The sequence below is a fragment of the Podarcis tiliguerta genome (assembly GCF_965153285.1).
Source record: "Podarcis tiliguerta genome assembly, chromosome: 17".
Lineage (NCBI taxonomy): Eukaryota > Metazoa > Chordata > Lepidosauria > Squamata > Lacertidae > Podarcis > Podarcis tiliguerta.
In genome coordinates, this window is record NC_139550.1 from 2,950,181 (window position 1) to 2,969,840 (window position 19,660).

Below are 19,660 nucleotides of genomic sequence, written 5' to 3' on the forward strand. Positions count from 1 at the left end.
GCTTCTACAGCATCACTGAGGACGAGGAACTGTTTCTCTCCCCCTCCCTACTTTTGGAATGGTTTTTAAGGGGTTTTGGTTTGTGCTCTTTGCATAAACTCCCAACATTTTTCTGATGGAAATAGGGATGTCCTAAGGAAGAGCAACAAAGGTCTGTATAGTTAAAGCTATGGTTTTCCCAGTAGTGATGTATGGAAGTGAGAGCTGGACCATCAAGAAGGCTGATCGCGGAAGAATTGATGCTTTTGAATTCTGGTGCTGGAGGAGACTCTTGAGAGTCCCATGGACTGCAAGAAGATCAAACCTCTCCCTTCTGAAGGAAATCAGCCCCGAGTGCTCACTGGAAGGACAGCCCATAAAGCTGAGGCTCCAGTACTTTGGCCACCTCATGAGAAGAGAAGACTCCCTGGAAAAGACCCTGATGTTGGGAAAGATGGAGGGCACAAGGAGAAGGGGACGACAGAGGACGAGATGGTGGGACAGTGTTCTCGAAGCTACTAACTTGACCAAACTGTGGCAGGCAGTGGAAGACAGGAGTGCCTGGCATGCTTTGGTTCATGGGGTCACAAAGTGTTGGACACGACTAAATGACTAAAAAACTAAACAACAACAACCAAGGAAAAGCAGGACATTCCAGGATCAAATCGGAAACCGGGATGGCTTCTGTAAATCTGGGACTGTCCCTCGTTTAAGAACAAATCCAGCCCGAAAGCTTTTAGTTGCTCTATTTGCTTCTCAAGAAAATGGGTTGTGTAAAGAAACTGGCAGTGCACGGACCTTCACTCCAACCTCCCCTCTCTTGCATTACCAGTATTTCTCTAACTTGGGTTTTCTGCTGTTGTTGGACTACAACTCCCATCATTCCTGACCACTGTCCCTGCTAGCTAGGGATGATGGGAGTTGTAGTCCAACAACAGCTTGGGTCCCACTTTGGAGAAATGCCACGAGCCCAAAGGATTGAAGAAAACATCAAGGGAGCCTGGTGCCTTTACAGACACAATTGCATCCTTCTGGTCTCATTCTGGCTCATGACGTTTGTGATCCAATCCACGTAATTTGACACCTTAGTGTAGAGGCCGTAGGTGCCGCACTTTGGCCCCCAAGAAACCAGGCCAGCGACATAGTAGTGCAATTCGTCGTGGGGATATTTGACAGCAAACGCCCCACCGCTGTCTCCCTCGCAGCTGTCCTTCCCGTTGCCCCCTCCACAAATCATATTGTCTGTGAACACATAGGTGAAAGCATCTGCTGGGGGATCTGGCCTCACGCTTCGGCACCTGTCCATGTTAACCACAGGGATCCGGGCGTACCTAAGGTTTATCGCCGCACGCGTCTTAGGCGTCCTGCCCCAGCCAGATATGTAGCCCAGGATCCCCATTGGCAAGTCGTAGTCGGACGATGCACCAGGCAAGCAAATGGGCGAGATGGTAGGACCCATCGTCAAGGGTTTCGCCAACTTCACCAGAGCAATGTCATTGTCAAAGTTTGTCCGGGGCTGGTTGTTTGCCATTTCCAACCAGTCAGGATGGACGATTGTGGCTTCCACATCCAGTGGCCTAGCGCCTTCCATGGCATTTGCCCCAATGTGAAGCATCCCTGCGTGGATGACTGGGCACCGGGTCTCATCCAGCACGTGAGCTGCAGTCAGAATCCAGCGGTCCGAAATCAGAGCCCCACCAGCATGTGGGTATTCAAAATAGATTTGCCAAGGGAAGTTTCCTTTTTTGGCAGCTTGGCCTCCAAAAATCTTCCCCGCCCCTTTAACGGGCTCAGAGGGAACTCCGCAAACTAGAGAAAGGATAGAACAACAACAGCAGAAATAAGAGCTTGCGAGCAGCAGGAAGACCGGATTTGCACAAATGAAATAATCAAAGCCATTTATGTTCACTGACGTGAGGGAAAGCAAGCAATAACTTTAGGGTAGAGGGTTCAAGTTGAATCCGGTTTTGGGACCTGTGGGCATGCATGCTTGTGGACCTCTTCCAAAGTTTTTGCTTGCTGTAGCTTATTAACTTTGCCCAGAAACATTAACTGGGTAGTACAGTCGTAATCTTGGAAGTCAAACAGAATCCATTCCGGAAGTCCATTCGACTTCCAAAACGTTCAGAAACCAAAGTGCGGCTTCTGATTGGCTGCAGGAAGCTCCTGCATCCGATTGGAAGCCGCAGAACCCATATCGGACATTCGGGTTACAAAGAACGTTCTCAAACCGGAACACTCACTTCCGGGTTTGCGGCATTTGGGAGCCAAAACGTTCAACTTGCAAGGCATTCAGGACCCAAGGTACGACTGTTTTGAGAATGAAGCCTGCTACACACATATCTATGGGCATAGCCATGGGGGGCAGCTCCCCCCCAATCAAGTAAATAAATAAAAATACTTAACTAGAAGTAGAAATAAGCAGAATATTTGAAATTGAAATATTCAATTTCGCTGAAGATGTTGTGGCGCATTCTAGCGACGTGACTGGCAACCCGAGTGAGTGATAGGCATGGCTTCCGCAAACTGACCAATGGTGTGGCAGGTAGCTTGGTTCTGGAACAGGACAGGTGGGTGCCCTGTCCGTCCCCCCAACATAAATCCTGGCTACGCCTATGCATATATCCCCATTCTGAGATTGCTTGCTTGCTTTATTTATTTAAAAGACTTACTGCTTTTCAGAGAAATTGTTTCACAAAGAATTTTACGACCAACGAAGTATGGTCGTAAAGTATGAAGTATGAAGAACAATAAATAAACAGCCCATTAAAAATAGCCCAATAGGTATCAGTTGCGGGTACGCAGGAGGGGGTGTTTTGTTCTTCAGAACCTGCAGGAGCCCACTAAAACCAAGTCCCATCACAGCTGAATGTACACAGCAGACAGACTAAGGCTGGGTGCAAAACTATTAGAAACTAGCTGCAGGTTCAGCTAATGTGCCTCATCTTCTACTGTGGGTGTTATGTACTGAGTTGAATAGGATCAAACTGCAGCAGTCTGATTGGTCCTAGAACAATAGGATTCAGAATGCAGCAGTCTGATTGGTCCTAGAACAATAGGATTCAGAATGCAGCAGTCTGATTGGTCTGCAGGAGCCACCCAATCCAACTCCAGGTGGAAGTGAATCCGCAACCTGATTGGCCTACAGGAGAATCCCGGAACTGGCCAGTCACGTGGGGCCCATTGTGTAAATAATGTATATAAAGCAGACATTTCGGGGGAACTTCCATTCCTCCTCACTACTATGAGCTGAATAAAAAGCATGAAATCCACACTCGACTCCGAATATATTTCAGTGGGTCTATGCCCTCTTCCCTTTTCCTAACCCCCAAGATGGCTCTTGAAACATGGAGCATTGTTGCTTCCTGCAGGACTGGTGCTTTGCGGAAACATCTAAGAGGAGAGCAGGTTTTAAAGCTCTGGTTTTCAACCATCTCGAATCATTGAGGCAATTCAAGAACATGGCCCAGCAGAGGAAGCAAGAATTTTAAAATATTGGCAGGCTCTTCTGTAAACTAGACAATGCGGGTGGACTCTTGTCACAGCACTTTGACCACAATATCCACATTTAGAAATAGAGGGCTGTGTACCGTACCTGGGACACAAACCGGAATCTCCGTTTTTTCATCTTCATCCACCCATTTCCCACTGGCTGAACACCTATAAAGTCCTTTCGGAATAAAAGAATACGTTGCACTATTTAGTTGTTTGTTTTTAATCTGCGTTTCATACCCAAATGCAGGCGAGATCAGAAAACAGATTGCAGGCCATTGGTGGCCCTTTGGCCAATTTCTAGCAAGCCATGTAGTGTCTGCTTGTCCGTGGGATTCCTGTAAATAATGTTGGCTCCAGATCTGATCCAGCAAAGCACTTCTAAGGTGCTTAACCAAGAATGGACACACTGGGCCGCTTAACACAGATTAGCTATGCTTTAATTCCATGTTTCCCAAACTTGGGTCTCCAGCTGTTTTTTTCAGACTACAATTCCCATCATCCCTGACCACTGGTCTTGATAGCTAGGGCTGATGGGAGTTGTAGTCCAAAACCAGCTGGAATAAAATGAGCGACAATGCCTTGAGGAGTGCCTGAGCTCTCATCGACTTTGGAGGGGGCAGACTTCTCAGTAGGGACGTGGGTGGCGCTGTGGTCCAAACCACTGAGTCTCTTGGGCTTGCAAATCGGAAAGTCGGTGGTTTGAATCCCCGTGACGAAGTGAGCGCCTGTTGCTCTGTCCCAGCTCCTGCCAACCTAGCAGTTCAAAAGCACGCCAGTGCAAGTAGATAAAGAGGTACTGTTGTGGCAGGAAAGTAAACAGTGTTTCCATGCGCTCTGGTTTCTGTCACAGTGTTCCATTGTGCCAGAAGCTGGCCACATGACCCAGAAAGCTGTCTGCGGACAAACCCTGGCTCCCTCGGCCTGAAAGCGAGATGAGCGCTGCAACCCCATAGTCCCCTTTGACTAGACTTAACCATCCAGGGGTCCTTTATCTTTTTACTTTTTATGCCTCTTAGCACTATCCTACATCCCACCCATTGCATCACCTCTGCACAAGCTTTGTGCATGCAAGCAATGAGAATGAATGCTCAAAAAAGAGGTTGCCTGGAGGAACCAAGGAACGGCCACCTTGGCTACAGCCCCCTTTGATTCACATCAGCTGAAGAAGGTGGAAGCAGAAACACTCTGCAGGAAGAGCTTCACATCCCTCTCTCCTTGTTCATCTCAACTTTGTTCTTTGGTTGTCTCTCTCTCCAGTGGCGTAGCGTGGGGGGGTGCAGGGGGGCGGCCGCACCGGGCGCAACATCTGGGGGGGGGGAGTGCTCGCACTCGCAGCTCTCTGCCCCTACCTGGCTCACTCACTCTCTCTCACTGCAGTGCTGGCTGTGCGAATCCGATCCGAGCCGCCGGGTTGCCGCCCACTGTGGAGGGGAGGGTGCCAGGCGTGCGGTGCAGTGCGGTGCGGAGAGAGAGCGAGGGACTATCTGGGGGAGGGACAGTGCAGCGGGGGGGTGCAAATTACTTGCCTTGCCCCGGGTGCTGACAACCCACGCTACGCCACTGTCTCTCTCACACACATGCACACGCCGTAAGTTTTAACTCTGCTTTGGAAGGAACCGTTTCAGTGTTTACGACTCATTAAATTCTACACTGACTCTGCCTGTAAGAAGAAAGCAGCCGCTTTTGACGGTGTTGCTTTAGTGGAAGCAAAGGGAGTGAAAACACACCAACCAGTTTCACAACGATACTGGGATGAAGCGTAAGTGAAAGACTCTTGGAATGAGTTTGTCATAACATTGCCACCTCTAATTCTGTAAATCATAAACTAAGTACAATGACGCTCTTTTTAAGCTCTGAATCAGATGCTTGGATCTGAAGAGGATGGGACAGATTATTACCTTTGCCCTGCATTGTATAAAACTCCTCGTTGCATGAATAGCTGATCGTGTCTTGATACTCCGTGTTGTCCTCGGTTCCTGATAGGTAAGTGACTTTCCCATTTGCAAGGTGCTCAGGCTCACCACAATTTACGGCTGCCGGGGGGGGGGGGGAAAGATGGGGTGTTAGACTAGAATCTTCACTCTGCTGCCACCTGCCACCTCACCCTGGTCAACCCATATTCCGTCAGGCCTGAACATACTTTCCATTTCTTCTTTTTGTATGGTGCATAAAGGAGGGATCGCCAACCTTTTTGGACTAGGGGGCACACTTCACATTTTGAGAAATTGGTGAGGGTGTCGGTCGCAAGATGGCTGCCATGGAGGGGGTGTGGCATAACGCAAAATCGGAGAGGCAACGACCTGTGACAACCTTAGGCTTACCATGGGAAGTTGGTTATGTCCTGCTGCTTCTGATTATGGTCCCTCAGTACCAGGAAAAATATTGTTACAGAAGTTGGGCACCCCCCCACACACACTGTCTGCCAGAGGTCTTATGCTTCTTTGGAGAACTGACACACAGTGGAGACTGCCGTAGCTTTAAAGAAATATGGTTTATTCACCTATTTACACCTTCAGTCTGCCTGGAGTCCAGATTGTACAGCATGGTCATTTCAAGAGGGGCTTGTCTCCCACAGCCGTGCAACCCTGGAGTCCAAGGCATCTATCTCAGGCCAGCCTTCAGCCAACCTGCCCAAGATGGATCCCAGTCCTTCTTCCTCCTTCTCCTTCCCAGCAACCCCTGCTCAAGACTCTCTTTTTCCTGTCACCCCACACCTAGTTACCCTGGCAACCTTCCCCCCCCCCCCCCCCGTCTCTGTTCACACCTCAGGACAAGTGGGGAGGACAGTTCTCTCGCATTGCCAATGACCCTCTATTGTTTCTTAATGGTCCTAGCTCGGCCAGGTCATTTTGAACAGACTAGCTCAGGAATTCCTCTGCAGCTTGTATTTCTCCCTTCACATTACAAATAATCAAAATCCTACCATTTATTAAGTTCTAGGGTTTAGCCCCCCACAATCTAGAACAATATACAAGCTATAGGAATCACTTATCTACACATTTGGTCCCACAGCTTTCTTTCTAGGGTGACTAAATACTCCCCCCCCCCAAATGAGAGCTCAAAGGTTGGGGCACCTGCCCAGGGGAACCACTGAAAGCCTTCATGGGTGCCAGTCTTTAACTTCCAAGTTATCCTTTCCTATTTCCATCTCCTTCCAGGACCAATTGCCTAGAACTGGAATGGCATAAATTCCCTCTCCATTGAAAAGTCCCATTTATCTCGGGTAAGCCAGACAATGGTGTTTAAGCTTGACTATACTGAGAACCAGTGCCTTTTTTCTTAAAAAATGTTTAGGGGTACTCTCATTTTGACTCGAGAAAATCACCATTTTATAGGTCAAATCGGGGGAAATAAATAGAGTAAATGGACAAAAGTACAAAGCTTCACTAAATGTATGTGTACCCCTGCATTCCCCCCCCCACTCGAAAAAAGCACTGCTGAGGACCACTATTTTGGTTGCCTTATTACTTTGTGGATCACTGTATTTTCTTACCTTACACAGCCACCGCAAAGGGGAACAATCATTCTGTGTGGCTGCCGTCCAGCTCAGCTATGAAGAGTGTTATGAAGGGAGCTGGAAGTTTCTTTGTGATTACTCACACTGCTGAAGAAGCAAGCTGCTTTCCCGTTTAAATTTAGAAGTGGCTTGCCTCTTCAGCATCTTGTCAAAACTTCAGAAAGCCTCCTGCTTCTCAAGTATTCTTCTCTGTTATGACCCCTGTGGTCTCAAGACCAATTGAAAGTATGTTATGGACCACCAATATAGGAAGCCAAGCACTTACGGACACATTCGAGATCAGAGTTGCTCCACTCGCCATTGCTTTGACAGACAGAGTAGAAGGATGTGAGGCTGCCTTTTGACTGAAGGGAACAGAATTGAGAGACACTGGAGTTAATTCATTGGTTGAAAAATGTATCAGAATGACATACACACTGCTCTCTCTCCCTTGTTACATGAGGGGAGTCTTGGGCCCTTGTGTAAAGTGAGAAGATATATGGAGAAGATGCAAAAAAGCTGTTCAAGGAGGTGGAACATTTGCACTAAGCAAGACTGCTGGCATTTCATCTCCAAGCTTACTGCTTGCATTTAAAAGCATGGGGCTAAACAGAGTTTAAATCCCATCATGAACAGTTTGATTGCAAGTGTAGGAACTAGCCATTAGGCTGGTCTCCCCCTTTTGTTATCCAGTTTATCAAAGAAACAGGCTACAGACTGAAAATGAAGTTTAAAGCATGTATTTTTCTCACAGTCAAGCATTTGTCCTTAGCAGCAACAGCCGTAAAAATAAAGGCAGGTAAAATACTTGTGTTTACAGCAAAAATAGCTTCAGGCAATTGCCTGATGCTGGAGCAAGCGGACAGATGTCCATATACATGGCCGGTGGAAGAGAGAGAGACAAAACAGGAAATACTTCCTTGCTTCTTCCTTCCCAGGAGAGGATGGGAAACAACATCCTACAGAGCCTTCTCTACCAATTACATTTCTATGGCCTGAGTCTGCCTATCAGCAATGCAGCTCTATGGTCTTAATCCCTTCACTTGCTAACTAGCAAAACTTTGTGTTGTTAGATTTGACTACATATCTGCCACACTCAGGGTCTTAGAAAGGGACCTAAGTGTAGGTTTCAGGAGCACAGTGACTGATCCTGCAGCTGAAGCATCATATCTGGCCAGCTTAAGGGCCAGGGCGTACCTCTGTAGCTATTAGCTTTCTAGGAACTGAGGTTTCAAGATGGGGGGATATATCCTGAGGACTCTGCTGATCATCTGATGATTTCTGTGGCAGAAGTATCTCCTTGGGGTTCAAAGGAGGAGATGCAGGTTCTGGTGACTTCAGCATCACATGCAACACACCTGGAGTAGATTCACCTCCTCCTCCTCCTCCTCCTCCTCCTCCTGCTGATGTTGCCAGAGGGCTGTGTCTCTCAGGATTCCTGGTCTGTGGCCATGGCACCAATTGTCAAATACTGAGGGGAGTGAAGGGTGGCTGGTGACATGTCAACAGCCCTGCAGATCAGACAATGGCTGCTGGCTCTTTGCGCTGCTAATACTGCTGGCCACAGGAGGCTGATATAACAGCCCACAATCCACCTGGCCTGGGACGTCTGGTGATATGGGAGGACCAATCTGGTGCCACCAGCAAGTATAAAGACTTTTATTGTGGGAAGCTTGTCCCTGAAGGAGGCCACACAGCTCTCATTTGGTGAATCAAGCCATTGGCTGGTCCCAGATTGTTCCTAAAGGTAAAGGTAAAGGGACCCCTGACCATTAGGTCCAGTGGTGACCGACTCTGGGGTTGTGGCGCTCATCTCGCTCTATAGGCTGAGGGAGCCGGCATTTGTCCGCAGACAGCTTCCAGGTCATGTGGCCAGCATGACTAAGCTGCTTCTGGCGAACCAGAGCAGCGCATGGTAACGCCATTTACCTTCCCGCCAGAGTGGTACCTATTTATCTACTTGCACTTTGATGTGCTTTTGAACTGCTAGGTTGGCAGGAGCAGGGACCGAGAAACAGGAGATCACCCCGTCGCGGGGATTTGAACCGCCGACCTTCTGATCGGCAAGTCCTAGGCTCTGTGGTTTAACCCACAGCACCACCCGTGTCCCCAAGATTGTTCCTAGGTAGTTGTTTATTCAGCCAGCCAATCTGCCTGAAGCTTGCATTTCAGAAGACCTGGCTGCCCACTGGTCTGGGCCCCTGACATCAGTGCAGAAAGAATCCTCTCTCACTGCTATGTTGAGATGGAGAAGAGGCACAATGCATATCGGTGTAGAAGTAGCAGCAATGTAGTGTTCATGCCAAGGGGATTCTCAGAGCCTAACTGACCTTGGTGGGCACGGACTTACCAGTACAATCTCATAGCCTTTGACACAGGTCACCTTCACTGAATCCTTAAAGACGTAACGTTCTCTCACGGGTTCCATACTGGAACGCGGAATGACAGTTTCTTTGCAGGGCATTGCTTTGCAAATGGAAGGGGGGGGGAGGAAACCAGTCAACAATCACTGAATCACCTGGCACACGCTCTCTCACACATGCACACGCCCCTTGTCATTTTCTGTCCCCAGCAGTCACAGCCAAGTCAACAGAAGCCATGCTTTTATTTAACGCGACTTCCTCTCTGCTCTGAGGGTTAATGAGCCTCTTCGACTCTCAACCGCATCAAGAAGAGGAAGAAGCAGAGGTTGGCGCCCATTGACAGGCACAGACACGTGATTCCAGTATTGCCCCCCTCCCTCCTCCCTGTTGAGTTCTACAAAGGCAACACCAAGATTCAGGAGGAGAAAGGCTATCTGCCTTTTCTGTGGGATCTGGCACAGGACCATGACATGACAGGCAGTGCCTCCCTTGCCCTAATGGACCAGGTTCCACTGATGAGGAAGAACGGATTGGTTCACCCTGTCTCCTGAGAGCTAGCAGCTGTAGCCTGCAGGGCCTTCAGCTAGAACCCTTGTTCCCCTTTCAATTTCCCCATTGCCCACCAGAGATCAGAAGATTTCTCAGATTTCTATGGGTTTTACAGAGGTGGATTTAGGGTGACTGGTTGGTGGAGCCCCGGGGTTCCTGCAGGGGCTACTGCAACTATGATGTAGAGTGAAAGGCATGAGGAGGTGGAATTTTGGCGCTGCACAGGGTGCCACTGAAATTCAAGACCCCAAGGTCCCCATTGGGTTTTCCTTCTTTCCCTGCTTCCAGTTCTGGTGGGGCTCATCTCTAGCCAGGAAGCCACTTGTCAACACACCAGCCAACCCCTTAGATGTTCTGCCAGCAGTGCACCAGATTTGCTAGTCTTAGCTATACCTAAATACCCATTCACAATTTGGGTGCATAGCAAACCTCAAGTGTTCTCTCCTGCAGCAATTCACCCCAAGAACAACTGCTCTCAGAAACAGCGGCCATTCTGCTTGAATGGCATTCCTTGTCTGCAATTGTTTTCTCCTGCACTAGACTTCCAACTCAAGGGGCACCTTTGCTACTTGCAAGCACATGCCCATTCTCCTAAGAACGACACATATCTCTGTCCCAGAGCGCTCACGCGTGTGCCCCACAGGTTTGCTCTCATGGGATATCTACTCACGATCCCCAAAGTAGCGGATTTTCCAGCCTCTGCCTTGCTCTGACTGGTCCGTTTGGAAGAAAATGTCAAGTATATTGCTTCTAGTCTTGATTTCTGGAGGGCCAGGGAACGTGTTGCCACAGTAGGGGCCAAATTGCTGGTCGCCTGCTGAGAACTGCAAGAAGAACGGAACAGATTAAGGAAAAATAATAGAGGAAGACAAAAGAGGCATATTTAACAGGAAATGCGTCTAAAAGAAATACACTCAAGATCTGGAGAGGAGAAGGCGTATGGGAAGCAGAAATTTGGGACTTGAGGGATTAAGGATAAAGAGGGGAGGGGAAGGGAGGGGAGGAAGGGGAATAAAAGATCAGGCTAAGTTCAAATTGAAAGCCAGGTGGAATAGCTCTGTCTTACAGGCCCTGCAGAAGGAAGTTAAATCCTGCAGGGCCCTGGTCTCATGGGACAGAGCATTCCACCAGGTCGGAGCCATCACTGAGAAGGCCCTGGCCCTGGTGGAGGATAATCTGACTTCTTTAGGGCCCGGGACCTCTAAACTATGATTATTCATGGACCTTAAGGTCCAGACCATAAGAGTGTGTGTACCTATGCAGTCCTCTCTTTCCAATGTCCTCAGGTTTTCCCCCTTTTAGTTTACTAAGCTGGTGCGCAAACAACAGCGTGGTGCTGCAAAGGCAAGCAGGAGCCAAGGGCGGACACCGTGCCCCAAACCAGGCCTCCTGCTCCTGCCCAAGTGTGCCACAACCCCCAACGGCAAATGTTCCCCTGGGACTCCGGTCTGCCATTTGGCTTCTCGGGATACACAGCTAAGATGTATTCAGAACAGGAGCAAAGACAGCCCTCTCTTTATCTAAGCCACCACATACTCTCAAGGCGTCAGGGCAGTTTCCTTCCAAGTCAGCCGGCTCGATGTCGAAGTCCTTCTTGCCAATGGTCAAGACCACGCGGTATCCTGGCTCCAGGATGACACGGTAATCGCAGTGCGAGTTCTCAGGGTACAGGCTGGGGTAGTTGGGGCTGGTGATCTCCCCGGACAAGTCAGTGAACACATTCCCGGTGCAGTTCACTAGAGTTTAGGGAAGAGAAACGGCCAGGAGATCCGTAACAAAGTCAGATTACTTGCTGCTGAAGCCAGCGCTCTTCTAGGTATCTTGCTTAAAGCTACAGTGGTGCCTCGCAAGATGAAATTAATTCGTTCTGTGAGTTTTTTCGTCTTGTGAATTTTTCGTCTTGTGAAGCACGGTTTCCCATAGGAATGCATTGACGGTTTTAAGAAAAAGGCGCGAGACGTTTTCGTCTTGCGAAGCAAGCCCATAGGGAAATTCGTCTTGCGAAGCAACTCAAAAAACAAAAAACTCTTTCGTCTTGCAAGTTTTTCGTCTTGCGAGGCATTCGTCTTGCGAGGTACCACTGTACCTCCCAAAATATCTTTTGCCCCTTGTGTTAAGGCCCAAATATTAGATGGGCTAAAGTATCAACAAAGGGCAACGCTTACCGGTAATCAATGGCATTTTTACCACCCTCATGGCATGTGTGTGTGTGCTTGCACACGGATGCATGCCGCGTTTCCATCTCAGAAAACAAAATATCATGGGCTTCTCCGATAAGTGTCAGTAATAGTAAAAACTTCCTGATATCAGTTCCCTTGGTGAACTCTCACTGTTTCCCTTAAGCTTTCAGACTCAAAACACCAGCAAAGCACCTTCCTTCTCTTTATATTTCAGGGTCATTTTGCAATAAGCAAAAGCAAATTAGGATGTTTGTTTAATATTATTTGTTGCATTATCATTTTTTTGCTACCCGTTTCTAACTTGTAAATAAAAGGTTTTCTGCAAAAATACATGTATTTTAAAAAACACAAAAGTAACTGATACTGCCAATGAAGCAGGATTATTTTCATATTCCATATTTTCTTTTTTCTTATTAGATTTTCATAACTTTAACCAATTAATTTCAATTATTTTATACAGTTCTCTTATGAATTGACTTCCCAACTTTCCTTCCATGTTGTTTTTAATCCCATCCCTTTTATTCACTGCATGACATCATACATTTCACCTAATACATATTCCTCTATTATATCACATATTTCCTCCAATGCATCTCTCTGTATTTCATATATTATCATTATTTTCCTATTGCTCAAATTTCAAATCCTGCCGGTGATTTCATCCGATTATGATATATTCCATATTTTCTTAAAATGAAATTCTGCTCACAGGTAATCCAAAATCCAGGGAAGCTGGATTCTGTAACCTGTATTAATAAAGGTTATCAAGAAAATGTGCATAATTTCACTTAATCTCTGTGTTTATTCTGATATATGCTATTTTGCATGGTTTTTTGTTTTGTTTTGCTGGGCACAGAAGAGATAAGGACAATGAAGCCTTTTGGCTTCTGAGATTTTAGCACACTTTCAAGCATATATTAAACAGCCATAAGGACTAGAAACTTTCTCTTTAAAATAAAACAATTAAAGCAAATATTCTCAGGAGGCTGAAATGTGTGTCCAGTACTACACTGTATGCTTTTTCTGTGCACCTAGAGGATCATGGCAAACACACAGCTCTGATTTTAAACTTTTGTTGCTACTTGCCTGTGTTTTCCCTGTTCAAGTGATTTGAAAACTAATAATAATAATAATAATAATAATAATAATAATAATAATAATAATTTATTTATACCCTGCTCATCTGGCTGGGTTTCCCCAACTACTCTGGGCGGCTTCCAACAAAACACTAAAATACAATAAACCTATTAAACATTAAAACCTTCCCTAAACAGGGCTGCCTTCAGATGTCTTCTAAAAGTTTGGCAGTTATTTTTCTCTTCGACATCTGGTGGGAGGGCGTTCCACAGGGCGGGTGCCACTACCGAGAAGGCCCTCTGCCTGGTTCCCTGTAGCTTTGCTTCTCACAGCAAGGGAACCACCAGAAGGCCCTCGGCGCTGGACCTCAGTGTCTGGGCAGAACGATGGAGGTGGAGACGCTTCTTCAGGTATACTGGACTGAGGCCGTTTAGGGCTTTAAAGGTCAACACCAACACTTTGAATTGTGATCGTGCTGGGAAACGTACTGGGAGCCAGTGTAGGTCTTTCAAGACTGGTGTTATATGGACTCGGCGGCCGCTCCCAGTCACCAGTCTAACTTCTGCATTCTGGATTAGTTGTAGTTTCCGAGTCACCTTCAAAGGTAGCCCCACGTAGAGCGCATTGCAATAGTCCAAGCGGGAGATAACCAGAGCATGCACCACTCTGGCAAGACAGTCTGCGGGCAGGTATGGTCTCATCCTGCGTACCAGATGGAGCTGGTAAACAGCTGCCCCGGACACAGAATTGACCTGCGCCTCCATGGACAGCTGTGAGTCCAGAATGACTCCCAGGCTGCACACCTAGTCCTTCATGGACACAGTTACCCCATTCAGGACCAGGGAGTCCTCCACACCCACTCGCCCCCTGTCCCCCAAGAACAGTACTTCTGTCTTGTCAGGATTCAACCTCAAAATGATGCCATGCTGCCCAATACTACCTGTTATGATATGCTGGGGTTTCTGGCTTAATGGGCTTTAGCATGAATGAGTAGTGTGCTGCCGCACATTGCACAATTGCTTCCAGTTTGCTCCTCCCATGGACCAAGCGGAAGAAACAAACCAAGAAGGCTTGGCTTCTTGCAGCCTTCAAACCAGGCATCATGGTTTGAATGTGGTTTGTTGCTCCCTAAGAAGCCACTTTCGGTAATTTCCTAGCCATCATGCTTTGCGAAGGAGACTTGGATCAAGAGTACTGGGAAGCCAAAGATTTCTCCTGCTTGTCCCAGGCGAGGAGCGAAATTGGGATGACTGAGCAACATGCGCCAGCATGCTGTGATAAGAAAAAAATCTAGCTCGTTAGTACATGGAAACAAAGCCAACTTTTCTTTTCTACTGTATTTTCTGTGACAGGTTGTTGCTTTTAAAATGTGACTTATTCTTTCGTAATTTTAAAAATCTTAATAAGAAATGAGAAACAAAAATATATATTCAAGTGAATTAGTGCCAAGAATTTGCACATGCCTGTCTTGACTGTGTTTCCACTGGGCTTGGCAAAGTCACACCAGAAATTCCATGACTCCGTTTTCTATGCCCTCACTTAGTCTCCCACAGTTGAGCAACATATTTCTAAGATTCAAGGGCTCAGATCTAAGTTCTGAATCGTGAATGACGTCTATGCAGGCTGCATCTCGCTGCCCCCTTGGCCTGCTGTATGACACATTATCTAAACATCCTTCAGCTGCTTTTTGTAAAAAGCCAAACCCTTTTTACAGATTCCTCATTCTAAGTCTCCTTCCATTACATTGGGGGGGGGGGTGCGGTCCTAGCTCCCAGTGTTTGGGATGATTTAATTATATTTCTTTATTATGCAATGCTAGTTTCTTTTCCTTTCCTTGTGAGCAACCGCAGTTTCTTTCCATTTATCAGCCTCTGTGGAAGTTCACAAGCTGCAAACCCTTTAAAGTGCAATGTTTCTCTCAAAGAAATCTGGGCACTGTCCAGTCATACCTCGGGTTACAGACGCTTCAGGTTGCGTATTTTTGGGTGGTGCACCATGCCGAACCTGGAAGTACCAGAACGGATTATGTCTGGGTTTCGGCGCTTGCACATGTGGAGAAACACTAAATCACGCTTTGCACATGCGCAGAAGCACTGAATCACGACCCGCGCATGTGCAGACACGGTGCTATGGGTTGCGAACGTGCCTCCTGCACGGATCATGTTTGCAACCCGAGTGTCCACTGTATTTTACTCCTCACGGGGTTACAATTCCTAGAAATTCTTTGAGGGTGTGTGCGCTTTGAATGTACTTTAAAGGTATAGTGTGTAAACAGCCACAGTTCCACAATAGACTGCGGAAGTTATTCCCATTTCAAGTACCGCATCAGCAGTGGGGATGAGGACTGTGATTGCTGGAGCAGTAGCAACCAGGCTCCTACCTCCGCATGTCTTCAGATCCTCGTGCAAGAAATATTCAGGTGGGCAAGAGCAATAGTAGCCACCAATATAGTTGTTGCAGTAATGGCTGCAGGCCTCTTCCACAAAATCTGTGCATTCATCCACATCTGCAAGAAGTGAACAGAGATGGAGGTAAGAATGTGTGTGGAATATCATAAAAGGCAGAAAGGAAAATAGACAGTGGGATAAACACTGTGCTGGTTAAGGGAGGAGAGGTCCTTCATTTAAAGTAGAGTCCCAATTATTCCTTCTTTTTTCCAACCCTCACACAGCCTCCCTGGAACACCCAGATTCAGGTAGGGCCTGCCACTTCTCATAAACTTCCACTTGCCTTCCTCTCAAAGTTCAGAGCTTGACCCCCCCCCCCCCCAAGTGCTTAAAAGACAGTCATCTCTTATGGGATCCAAAACAGATCTGTAAGCAGCCTTGAGTGCCGTAAGGGGGAAAGGTGGGTCAGAAATAAATAACTTTTATTTGGGCACTACAATTTAAGAAGGATGTTGACAAGCTGAAACATGTGCAGAGGAGGGCAACCAAGATGATCAAGGGTCTGGAAACCAAGCCTTATGAGGAACGGTTGAAGGAGCTGGATATGTTTAGCCTGGAAAAAAGGAGGCTGAGAGGAGAAAGGATAGCCAGCTTCAAATATCTCAAGGGCTGCCACATGGAGGATGGAGCAAGCTTGTTTTCTCCTGCTCTGGGGGTTAGGACTCAAATCAATGGCTTCAAGTTATCACCCAGGGTGACTATTGGGAAGTTTGTGGTCTTTTATGCACACAACCATCAGGCCATTTCAGACCACACGTGACAGTTCCTCAGAAACACCTCCATTCTTGGTCAACTCCTAGTTCTGCAATCTATGTACTAAATATGCAGATATGTACTAGATGATGGCGTAAGTTGTTATGATATCCTTGCTATAATTCCTAAACAATTTCCATAACCAGTGTTCTTATTACTCTGCCCTTCTTCTTAGCTGGGGGGTAGGGAGAGATATTTAATCTTGAAGTGGGCCCTTGAGCCTTGCTAAGAATCTGGCTTGTCCAGTCAGTGCAATCTGAAAGGGTTCCTCCTATAGCCATCCCAAAGCATTGCTGGGAGGAATACGATATCTACAAAGTGTTTCATGCACCAGGATGAGACAGACCAGGGCTTACCCTCTGCGATGTAATAGGCAGCAAATCCAGTGAATCGCTCTTCATTGGAAAAGTCAGACTGAAAGGTGACTGTCAACGTGTTATATGGGACATGGAATTCTTCCAGGACAGGAGAGCCAGGAGTGCGGCTCTTCTTCTGCCCACAGAACTGACCCTCAATGTGGTTACCAATCAGGACCTAAAAGTGACAGGCACACAAGACAAGTCTCTCTTAGCTTCTGTTATAGAAATAGATTGTAGAGGTAAAGGTAAAGAGACCCCTGACCATTAGGTCCAGTAGCAGACAACTCTGGGGTTGTGCGCTCATCTTGCTTTACTGGCCGAGAGAGCCGGCGTACAGCTTCATGTGGCCAGCATGACTAAGTCGCTTCTAGCGAACCAGAGCAGCGCATGGAAACACCGTTTACCTTCCCGCCAGAGTGGTACCTATTTATCTACTTGCACTGGAGTGCTTTCGAACTGCTAGGTTGGCAGGAGCTGGGACCGAACAACGGGAGCTCACCCCGTCGCGGGGATTCAAACTGCCAACCTTCCGATCGGCAAGCCCAAGAGGCGCAGTGTTTTAGACACATCGGTTCAGCACCAGCACCCCCCCATTGCTCTGTATCTATCTGCCCCAGCAGTGGAATGGGGTCCCTGTACCTTCACGGAGTCATATTGGCAGTTTTGAGACGGCTCTATGTCCAGGTGGGTGAAGTAAAGATGGATGCCGTAACCAGGAGGCACGCTGATTTCCCAGGATTCCAGAGCATTGTTGGGGTATGCTTGAGGATAGTTTGGAGACAGGATTTCCCCGTACATGGAAGCTGCCTCAGTGCAAGCCAAGAAGAAGCAGGAAACAAAGCCCCTAAATAGGAGAAAGGAATATTGATAGGTAAAGGTAAAGGTAAAGGTAAAGGGACCCCTGACCATTAGGTCCAGTCGTGACGGACTCTGGGGTTGCGGCGCTCATCTCGCTTTACTGGCCGAGGGAGCCGGCGTACAGCTTCCGGGTCATGTGGCCAGCATGACTAAGCCGCTTCTGGCAAACCAGAGCAGCGCACGGAAACACCGTTTACCTTCCCACTGGAGTGGTACCTATTTATCTACTTGCACTTTGACGTGCTTTTGAACTGCTAGGTTGGCAGGAGCTGGGACCGAGCAACGGGAGCTCACCCCATTGAGGGGATTTGAACCGCCGACCTTCTGATCGGCAAGTCCTAGGCACAGTGCCACCCACGTCCCTCTAAATAGGAGAAAGGAATATTGATAGTGGCTACCAATTCTACTCTCTGCCCCCTCTACCTATGACCCAAGGGGTGGAAGAGTTAAGTCAACTTGATTCAGCACCCCTAAGCAGCACAGGGTTGCTTCTACTATCTAGGGAATAGGTGGTAATGTTGCACTGCTGAAAACACAACTGAGGGAATTTGGTTCCTAGATTTGAGGTCAGCAACAGGGGCCACTGAGGAAGATGCTTTTCTTTGTTGGGTAGTATTTAGCCCTTTGGCAAACGAGGAGTGTGGACAAGAAGCATCTTCGGCAACTATTACAGTGGAACCTTGGTTTTTGAGCATCTCAGAAGCCAAACGTTTCAGAAGGCAGACGCCAAAACCTGCTTCCATTTTCGAACACACCTTGGAAGTCGAATGGCTTCCGCTGCATGTTCCCCCCCCCCCCAATGGATTTTCCCAGGCGCCCATTGCTCCACGGTTTTCAAATGTTTCGGAAGTCGAGCAGTCTTCCGGAATGGATTACGTTCAAAAACTGAGGTTCCACTGTAGAACAAAGCCACAAACTCTTGTGGGGAGAGGGGTGTGCGCCTTGCCTGCCTCCCCCAACATCTTCCTCACAAAAGCAAGTTGCTGGCCAGAGTCTCACCTTATTAGCTCATATTTTCAATAACTTACCAAGTCTGCAAGAGCTCCATCTTGGCCTTCTTCCTCAAATCCACTGTGGCTGGACTTCAGATTTAGACAAACAAAGCACGCTGGCTTGTTTGTCTTCTTCCCCTGCAGCAGGCCTGGTTGGTGGGCAGAGCAATGGAGTTAAAACCCAGCTCACGGAAGCCATAGGCACCCAGGCCCTACTAACCTTTAGCAAGGGAAACTGATTCCTAGAGTAGCGCAGGGTGCAACATGATGCACGCTTGCCCGCAAAGTGGCAACAGGGTCATTAGCGCCATGTAAAGGCAACAGGTCAGGAACTGAGCCAAAGAGAGAGATTCATCACAGAAGTTACCTGCAACTTATGCAAGGCAGCTATCTCCACCCCACCCCTCAAAACAGCCATAGAAGCTTAGGAGAACCATCATTTTCTTTCCCAGAAAGGCTGACACCCATAAGGAAACATTTAACTCAAATGCTAATACTCAGATTCTGGGTTTTTTATATATAAAAAACAAGTTTTTTAAAAGTTTTTACCTTGCACTCCTCGTCTCTGCAGCTGTTTCTCTCTTTGTCTGCCTCTTCTATCTCCCTCTTCATAATCCTCACCGACCCTTATCCACATTTCTGAGCTGTTAATGTCACTTAATTGCAGACCTCCATTGCCCTCTGCTGTTTGAAAGATGCCATCCTCCAGCTTTACTAAGAAATCCTATCCGAGAGTGAAAGTTCTAATAGTCTCTGGTTGCACAATCCTCTGTTTTTCTTTTTTGGCCAAGCCCAAGTCTGCGAGATGGGGAAGGCTGGATCCTTTCAAACGGGGCATTTTTCGGGGAAGTCAGGTGACTTCTGCAAAGAGAACAGGGGACGGGGAATTCCAGATTGGGGGGAAAAGTTCAAACATTATGCAATCTTCCCTCGCCTTTTTGTTTGTCGTCACCTCCAATCACTTTTCAGAAAGGGCAAAAAACAAACACGCAAAACACACATGGAGAATTAGAAGCACCCAAAAGACGAAAACAGGTTTCTTATCATGTATGTTTTTTGTCACACTTATTTAGTGTCTATATGGTCACATATGTAGGTATGGCTAGAAACAT

General features: G+C 47.4%; 1 protein-coding gene across 1 annotated transcript; it reads right to left on the bottom strand.

Moving 5' to 3' along the window:
* Window positions 1–687: 687 nt before the first annotated feature.
* C1S (complement C1s) lies at window positions 688–19,374 on the bottom strand. The gene is made up of 12 exons (XM_083419940.1): window positions 19,098–19,374; window positions 18,585–18,697; window positions 17,338–17,542; window positions 16,696–16,873; window positions 15,520–15,645; window positions 11,419–11,618; window positions 10,553–10,706; window positions 9,321–9,436; window positions 7,257–7,335; window positions 5,373–5,507; window positions 3,575–3,649; window positions 688–1,788 (listed from the first exon to the last, which is right to left on the bottom strand). Exons 2-12 carry the CDS (start codon window positions 18,602–18,604, stop codon window positions 989–991), a joined length of 2,088 nt encoding a protein of 695 aa, XP_083276066.1. The 5' UTR covers window positions 18,605–18,697; window positions 19,098–19,374; the 3' UTR covers window positions 688–988.
* Window positions 19,375–19,660: the final 286 nt, after the last annotated feature.